We start from the raw sequence: 8,594 nt of genomic DNA on the forward strand, positions 1-8,594 counted from the left end.
TGTTTCTCTTAAGGTCTGACATGCATGTACAGTATACACAAATTCTTTTTGGGTTTCATTACATATCAGGGGACATTTTATAACTTAAAATTTACTTGCCCATCAGAAGAGCTTCAGAAGTTCCTGTCTCTCCCAACTCCCCAACCCCCACTCATCTTAGAAATGCCTTAATAAAATTTTACAACCATATTAAAGTCAACTTTTTATCAAGAAAAGAATAAAAACTAAAATATCCACCTGAGTGATTTTCCTGGATTGATTTAATAAACAAGGTTGCTTTAAAATTCTCTCTTTAATCATTTTATACTATCCATACCTGCATCTGAAGGATGATTTGATAAAGTTAATTGACTGTGTCCTGAATGGAAGTTAAATTTTGTTAGAAGAATGAATATATATGGTAAAACTTCACAAGGTCTTCTTTTATATAATCTTCTCACTTGCCTTTTTTTTTTTAAATAGGAATTTAGCTTGGAACAAGATTGCCATTATTCACCCTAATGCATTTTCCACCTTGCCATCTCTAAGAAAGCTGTGAGTATTTCATGACTTGTTTATGGCATGTCTTTTGATAACTGGGCACTATCTGGTTAATTAAAAATGAATGTTGGTTTTGCTGGAAAAGCCTGGGCACAGAATGCTGAGTCCTCAGTGTCCTCCACACTAGAGTTGGATCAAACCAGAAAGGAGCAATCCTGCTCCCTGCCCCTCCAAAGCCATGTGGATCCTTATGATTGAAGATCTGGGTGACAGCTGGTTCTGGTTATTGAAGTGAAAATTTTCCATTTTTGCAAGCTATCAGGTGGAATGGAATAAGACATCAGTTCATTTCTAAAGGACTTTCATTTTACAGTTGGCCATATTGACTAACAGAAAATCTTCTTGTCCGTTTTTCTCCTCCCTTTCCACTCCTTGCTTCTTCCTCTCCTCCACTCCCCTGTCTCAGAGAGAAAGAAGGAATTGGGTCAGACAGAAGTTAAAGAGAGGAGGAAGAAAATAAAACCCAAACAAAGTTTTCAAATTAGATGTAGCACCTTCCACTGGATTTTAGATGTCCCCCCCCAACCCCACCCCCACCCCCACCCCTCCAACAAAAATGAGGCATGGCCACCCACTCCAGGATCCTTGCCTGGAGAATCCCATGGTCAGGGGAGCCTGGCAGGCTACAGTCCATAGCATCGCAAAAGTGTCGGACATACAGCACGTCACATCTGGCAAAATCAAGCTGAATGCAGAAATTACAATTTGGATATGATTAAAACATTTTTCTTTCTGCAGTTCTGATTGCAGATAGAAAAGCTGTCAGGAGCTAAAACCAAAATGGTTCCTTTTACCATTAAGAGTAAGGACTCTGCTTAGAGGTTAAGCAGTTTGGAGCAGTTTAATGGAGCAGTTTAATAATCTTGAGGTTACTTTTTTAATGTAATCGTTATATGCTAACACAGACTAAAAGCCAGTTGTTGTTTGATGTTTTGCAGGGACCTCTCATCCAACCGCCTGTCATCTATTCCTGTAACTGGGTTACATGGTTTAACTCACTTAAAATTAACAGGAAATCATGCTTTACAGAGCTTGATATCATCTGAAAACTTTCCAGAACTCAAGTGAGTTTGTCATTAAAGCTAATAAGATACATTTGTGGTCATGTGAAATAATAGACATGTTATAGTGGTTTTCAAAATTTATGGGACTCTTTTGAATTGCATTTCATGCCTTCATGTCCCCCACCCCTGGGGCATTGTTAGGACAAACCTTGGAGTAGGAGAATGTGTCTTCCTGACCACATTTCCTTTGTTTCTCAAAGATGCCTCCTGGAACATAGAGTTCATAGGAAGAGTTTGAAAACCATTGATCCATGAGATAGAAACTAGAACATGTAATTAAATAACATTATAACATAGTTGTACTCCTGTTGACATTTTAAAATTCATCTTGCTTATGTATATGTTCTCATAAAATGTATTAAATTAATATTTGTTTGAAGAAGTAATGCTCTTTAAAATCTGTCACACATTATCAATAAAGAAGTCCCTTGAAAAATTTTATATTCTTTATGACTGAGCCACCGAGGGAATATATATAATATATATATAGAATATACATGTATATTCTATATATATATATATATTAAACCACAGTACTTTTCATATAATTTTAAAACCCCAAAACAGAGTTTAGAAATTAAAAAAAGGAAAAAAGTCTATAAATACTTCTAAAAACATTTTGCTATTTCCTTCCAGATTTGGTTTCCAATGTATTTTTAATTGTTAGACCACAGTACGTATACAAACTTGTATCACATTTTTGTCACTTAACACTATATGATACTATAAATACTACTTAACAGTGCTACAATTTCCCCAGCAATCCTTTTTTTTATGTTTTTATTATGGAAATTTTCAAGCACAAAAGTAGAAAAAATAATATATCCATTGAACCTCAGTAACTATCAATATTTCATGACAATAATTTCTAACTCCATTGTTATTATGAATAGCACTGTAACCAACATCTTTATGCACATACTTAATAATTTAGATTATTTATTAAGGCTAAAACCCACAGGCAGAAGTATTAAGTGAAAGAAGAGCACTATATTTAGCAATCTGTTTCTTTAAGTGTGTGTTTTTGTTTGGTTTTGTTCATTCAAAGGGTTATAGAAATGCCTTATGCATATCAGTGCTGTGCATTTGGAGTGTGTGAGAATGTCTATAAAATTTCTAATCAGTGGAATAAAGGTGACAACGGCAGTGCAGAAGACCTTCATAAAAAAGATGCTGGAATATTTCAAGTTCAAGGTAAGATCAGCTATGTCACTGACAAAACTGTGTCAGAAAGGGGCCTGAAAAGTCATCAAACAGATCATCTGAACTCCAGACAAACCTCCATATAATCACCCCAACAAGCTGAGAAGCAATCCTATTTTTTAAAGAGTCTCAGAGAAAGAGAAAACTCCTTTAGGACTCAGTCTGAAATGTCATCTTTTGTGTCAGTGAATTCTTCATGCTTATCCTTAGATCCCTTTTAGCATACAGTATCCTCTGGGGTAAATATTAACACTGATTCTCAGTACTTTCATAAACTTTTAAGAGGGTCTCATCCCTGTGGATACCTTTTTCAAACATGCTTCTGAGCTTTTTACTCCAGAAGATAAGTATTTTTATTCTTAAACCCGAGTAGAGTGGAGGATTTAGACATTTTAGGTGCCTCCATATTTCAGCAGAAGAGCTTAGGAATCCAACTTCTTACCCAATTAATCCTAAAACATTTTCATCTCCTACCCCCCACAAGGCTATCTGTCAGGAAAGTGAAATGAGATAATGTCTGTAAAGCACTTGGCTTTCCTTGAAGTAAGACCCGACTTAAATAGACAACAATGCACCTCAAACCACACCTGTGGTAACAAGCGGGTGCTTTCCTTTTCTTGCCAACCTTGCAAGTTTGCACAGAGTCCAAACAGACTGGCTTTTCTTCCTCTGGGTGTTAATGATTTGTTGATTCCCAAGCAAGTATGCTTTGTTCTGTCTGCACATTTCGTTGACTTGGCTTCCAGCACACGTATCCGATTAAGGAGCAGGTATTCTAGCCCTTGGCTTTTTTGATTCAGGCTATAGCGTGTGTCTTGCTCTTGTTCTTTGTTGCTTTCCTTTTTGCTTTCCCTGCCTCGTTCACCCTAATTTCTAGTATATTTATTCACCAACCCCTCCTCCCCCTCAAAAAAAAAAAAAAAAACCAATTCGAATGTCTGAAATGTGCCAGGCACTGTCCTAGGTCCTAGAGGCACACAGTGAACAAGAGAGAGGACGTTCTTCATGGAGTTTATTTTCAGAGACTGTGATTCCCAATCCTGGGCTGTCTGCTGAAATCACACAAAAGCTTTTTAAAAACTCTCCTGCCCGAACCCCACACCAGACCAATTAAATCAGTGTTTTGGGGAAAGCGTGTTAGATTAAAAAAAAAACTCCTGTTTCACAGGTAGCTAACCCAAGCACCGAGCAGTTATGTGATTTGTCCTCTGTTTAGCAGAATATCCCCAAAAGATGGAAACTTACTAATTCTCCCTCTTGTGTTCAGAGAACACAGTCCAGAACATCTGCACTGTAGCCATCTAAGCGTTAGAACATTGGATAAAGCAGTTCTTCCACTGAATGGAGAGACCCACGCTCTCTCTCTAATTTTGGTCGGAGCGATTTGGGGCCGTAGTGAGCTTCAGGGAACAAGAACAGAATGAGAGAGCGCCAACATTATGACAAGGAACCCGGGGTTGATTACCATTTCTCATCCCCAGTTCTGCTGGGATAGTTGTCAAACAGCAGCTTGAGTGGAACATCTCAAAGCAACTACATCATAGACTTGAGAGAAAGCCCAGGGAGAAGTGGGATGTTTGCCCTTCAGTTTCCTCTGTGACACTTCATTTCTCCAGAGCAATCCAGGCCTCTCCTCCCTGGGAGTTGGTCCCTCTAAAGAGAGAACTAATCATTCCAGAATTTCTCATTCCTGCAGATGAGCGTGATCTTGAAGATTTCCTACTTGACTTTGAGGAAGACCTGAGAGCCCTTCATCCAGTGCGGTGCTCACCTTCCCCAGGTGACAAAGGCGTCCCAGCAGCCTCAGGAGCGGTACCCACCCTTAACACTGAAGCTGTCAGTGACATTCAGCTACACCTCAAGGCAAAATCTGTGCCATCTTAGCAGCTCATCAATATCCCATCTCATGCAGACATTTAAAATACAAATATTCATTCCCTGGAGTTGGTCTCCAGTCATAAATAGGATTTTTATAGGAGACTTTTGATTCAGATTAATGGAAATCAGAGAACAAATCATGTAGTTAGAGGTATATGTAATTTTTAAGATAATATTAGCTCTTTAGCCTGAACTGGTATGCAACAGTCTTGCTTCATGTAATCACTGATTTTTGACAGTGATTTCTTAGGTTCCCTCTAAAGAGAACCTATCTGGTTAAAGCAAATAATAATAGTTTTAGAGATAAGTAAAAATATCTATGTATGTTAATTACTTCATTGTTAGTCCCTTTCTCTGAAATAGGATAATCCAGTGGTGGGGAGGAGGAAGACAGCAGAGGAGGGTTGATATTTTACTTTCAACAGTTTGATGGTTCCTTGCTCCTAAACAGCAAATGTCAGTCTAAACCTAGATGACATTCTCATGAAATGCATATGACTCACACTTCCTCTTCTAAAATCACAGAGTGTATCCCTAGGATTCTGCTTCCCTATTTACAGAACGTTTTTGAAACATTCTGGAAAGATATATTAATAATAAAAAGTCCAGGAGGTCTGGTTTGTTACCTGGCCCCCACACCGCTATATTTGGGGAGCCAGAATCCAATAATGTAAAAACTCTCTGGCTCCATTTCTCTGGGTATAGGTTGAAAACCTGGGCACCTGGTATACTCATCTTTACATTAAATAGTGATTTAGTGAAGGGGATTCCCTGGTGGCTCAGAAGGCAAAGAATCTGCCTGCAATGCAGGAGACCCTGTTTCGATCCCTGGGTCAGGAAGATCCCCTGGAAGGAAGAATGGCTACCCACTCCAGTATTCTTGCCTGAAGAATTCCCCAGACAGAGGAGCCTGGTCGGCTATAGTCCATGGGGTCAGACTCAACTCAGCCACTAACACTTTCACTTTTTTTTTTTTTTCCACTTAATAAAGTGGAGTGTGTCACAAGAGAACAGTGTATTCCCAGGGCTGTTACTGGCCTGTATCTCTTGGTGTCCCGATAAGAGAAACCAAAAGGGGAGTGTGGCAAAAGTCATGAACCCTCATTTGACACCCATTTGTCTCTTCTTTGGACTTCTAGGCCCTTTCAAACTTTGTGAATACCTGTTCGGTAGCTGGCTGATCCGAATTGGAGTGTGGACCATAGCGGTTTTGGCACTGACGTGTAACGCCTTGGTGACCTCCACAGTGTTCAGAGCCGCAGTGTACATATCCTCCATAAAACTGTTAATCGGATTAATAGCCGCGGTCAACATGCTCATGGGGGTGTCCAGTGCAGTGCTGGCGGGCGTGGACGCCTTCACTTTCGGCAGCTTTGCGCAACACGGTGCGTGGTGGGAGCAGGCGGTCGGCTGCCGGGTCGTCGGCTTTTTGTCCATTTTTGCTTCGGAATCTTCAGTTTTCCTGCTCACCCTGGCAGCCCTGGAGCGTGGGTGGTCGGTGAAATGCTCAGCAAAATTCGAAACGCAAACTCCCTTCCCCAGCCTGAGAGCGACCCTAGCGCTCTGCGCGCTGCTGGCGGGGACCGTGGCCGCCGTGCCCCTGCTGGGGGGCGGCGAGTACAGCGCCTCCCCGCTCTGCCTGCCGCTGCCCTTCGGGGAGCCGCGTGCTACGGGCTACATGGTGGCCCTCGTCTTGCTGAATTCGCTTTGCTTCCTCGTGATGACCGTCGCCTACACCAGGCTCTACTGTCACTTGGAAAAGGGAGACCTGGAGAGCATGTGGGACTGCTCCATGGTGAAACACGTGGCCCTGCTGCTCTTCACCAACTGCATCCTGCACTGTCCCATGGCTTTCTTGTCCTTCTCCTCTTTACTGAACCTCACCTTCATCAGCCCGGAAGTCATTAAGTTTATCCTCCTGGTGATCGTCCCCCTTCCTGCCTGCCTCAATCCCCTTCTCTACATCCTCTTCAATCCCCATTTTAAGGAGGATCTGGGGAGCCTGGGAAAGCAAACCCACTTTTGGACAAGATCGAAACACACAAGCCTGATGTCTATTAACTCTGACGATGTGGAGAAACAGTCCTGTGACTCAACCCAAGCCTTGGTGACCTTCACCAGTGCCAGCATAGCCTACGATCTGCCTTCCGGTTCCGGGTCAGCACCAGCTTATCCGATGACCGAAAGCTGTCATCTTTCATCTGTGGCATTTGTCCCGTGTCTCTAATTAATATCAGAGAAAAAGTTGTCAAAAATTGAAAACCCAAAAATATGAGGTTGAGTACATCAGAGCAGGAACCAAAAAGAACTGAGTTGAAATTCGATTTTTTAAGAAAGTCTCTGTGTCAAAAAGCTGATAATCGTTGATACTAGAGAGTGAAAAATGAGTATAAATGCTGCTTATATAATTTGTTCAGCTATGGTAGATAGTCCTACTTTTCTGGTAAGCCTAAAATACGTATATATTTAAAAAGCAGATTGAAATATCCAAAAAATTCTCCATGATTTCAATTGAATTCTTTTTCAACTCACTTGTTTACAAAAGAGGTTTTAAACCAGAAAATCCCTTAAAATATGCTTGGAGATATCAGGAGAATAAGAATTTTAAATAGCCTACATTACTAAGTAATGGTTGTGACCAATACGATTTCATCTTAATGACCGCGTGGAGATGTTTGTACTGCTTCACTTTTCCCAGAAAGGATCCTTCCAGGTCATCAATCCCCCCGTGAATGGATAACATGAGGTACTACTCATTCATTCATGTTCACATCAGTTTTAGAGATGCTAGATTTTATGAATCAGCACTAGATGATTCTACCCTCAGTGGAATAAAATTGCTTACAAATATTTTGAAAGGAAAATGAACTTAAATTCTTAAATTACCATGAAAGCAATCAGGTACAGACAAGGTTTGATTTCTCTAATTCATTTTAACTCCTTGGTGCCCAGAGATGAGAAGAAAGGTCCATTGCCGGCAATGGATATATTTAGAAAAGATGGAAAGCAACCTGGGCTTTTTTTTTACCTTGTTTGAGTGCACATTTTTCACAGGAGGTTTTATCACTTGATTCACACTGATGTGTATCATAAGGTAATAATCAAATGCAGACACAACATTAAATACACTGACATAGCTTCTCACATGTATCTCTAGTAGCTTTGGCAACAGTGTCTGAAACCAGTTTTGGCTCACCAAAAACTTGGTAACATATTCTCCTGTTTATTTGGCTTGGTTTTAGCTATGTTGTCTTTGGGTCAATCCATTTGATGTCAAAAACATGACTTCTCTGCTTATTCCATGTTTAATATGTGTTAGGTATTATAAGAGGCAAAATTATTAAATACTAAAGATCAAATGATTAATTCATAATTTCTGTTATACTACATTAGCTTCAATAAATCCAAACCAAAAGACTATTAGGTAGATTTATTTTTATATAAGCGTGCTTATTTTGATCAGATGTTTTAACTTGGAATTGAAAAAAATACATTTATGAGATGTTTTATAAGATGTGTAAATATAGAACTGTATTTATTACTACAATAAAGATTTAGTAACACTAAGAACCAGATAATAAACCATGTACAGTGGCATATTCTTTCATATATATTATGTTTCTCTGCCCCTTCATTAACTGTATATAATATATGTAAATGTATATAGTTCTTGTAAATAGATTTCAAACTTGCTTTTCTATACAAAATAAATTTGTAATAAAATGTGTGACTATAAGACAAAATATTTTCAAGTGTTTTATTGAGTCCATACATGGACTCCTAAATACATAATCTCCTAAATGTTTTTGACTTTTGATATGTAAGAGTACATTTGCTATCTGAGTATCTTAACTATTCTGGACTTGTTTTAAGAAGTAAATCTTTCACAAGAACAAGTCAAAATATCTT

General features: G+C 39.4%; 1 protein-coding gene across 3 annotated transcripts in view; it reads left to right on the forward strand.

Moving 5' to 3' along the window:
• Window positions 1-6,912, forward strand: part of LGR5 (leucine rich repeat containing G protein-coupled receptor 5) — a 129,933-nt gene extending 123,021 nt beyond the window's left edge. For all 3 annotated transcript variants that reach the window (XM_068971660.1, XM_068971661.1, XM_068971662.1), the window contains 5 exons: window positions 463-534; window positions 1,479-1,604; window positions 2,653-2,798; window positions 4,504-4,587; window positions 5,825-6,912. In XM_068971660.1, coding sequence (XP_068827761.1) covers window positions 463-534; window positions 1,479-1,604; window positions 2,653-2,798; window positions 4,504-4,587; window positions 5,825-6,912 — 1,516 coding nt within the window. The remainder of the gene's footprint in view (window positions 1-462; window positions 535-1,478; window positions 1,605-2,652; window positions 2,799-4,503; window positions 4,588-5,824) is intronic.
• Window positions 6,913-8,594: the final 1,682 nt, after the last annotated feature.

The sequence above is a fragment of the Capricornis sumatraensis genome, chromosome 4, assembly GCF_032405125.1.
Source record: "Capricornis sumatraensis isolate serow.1 chromosome 4, serow.2, whole genome shotgun sequence".
In the NCBI taxonomy this organism is placed as follows: Eukaryota; Metazoa; Chordata; class Mammalia; order Artiodactyla; family Bovidae; genus Capricornis; species Capricornis sumatraensis.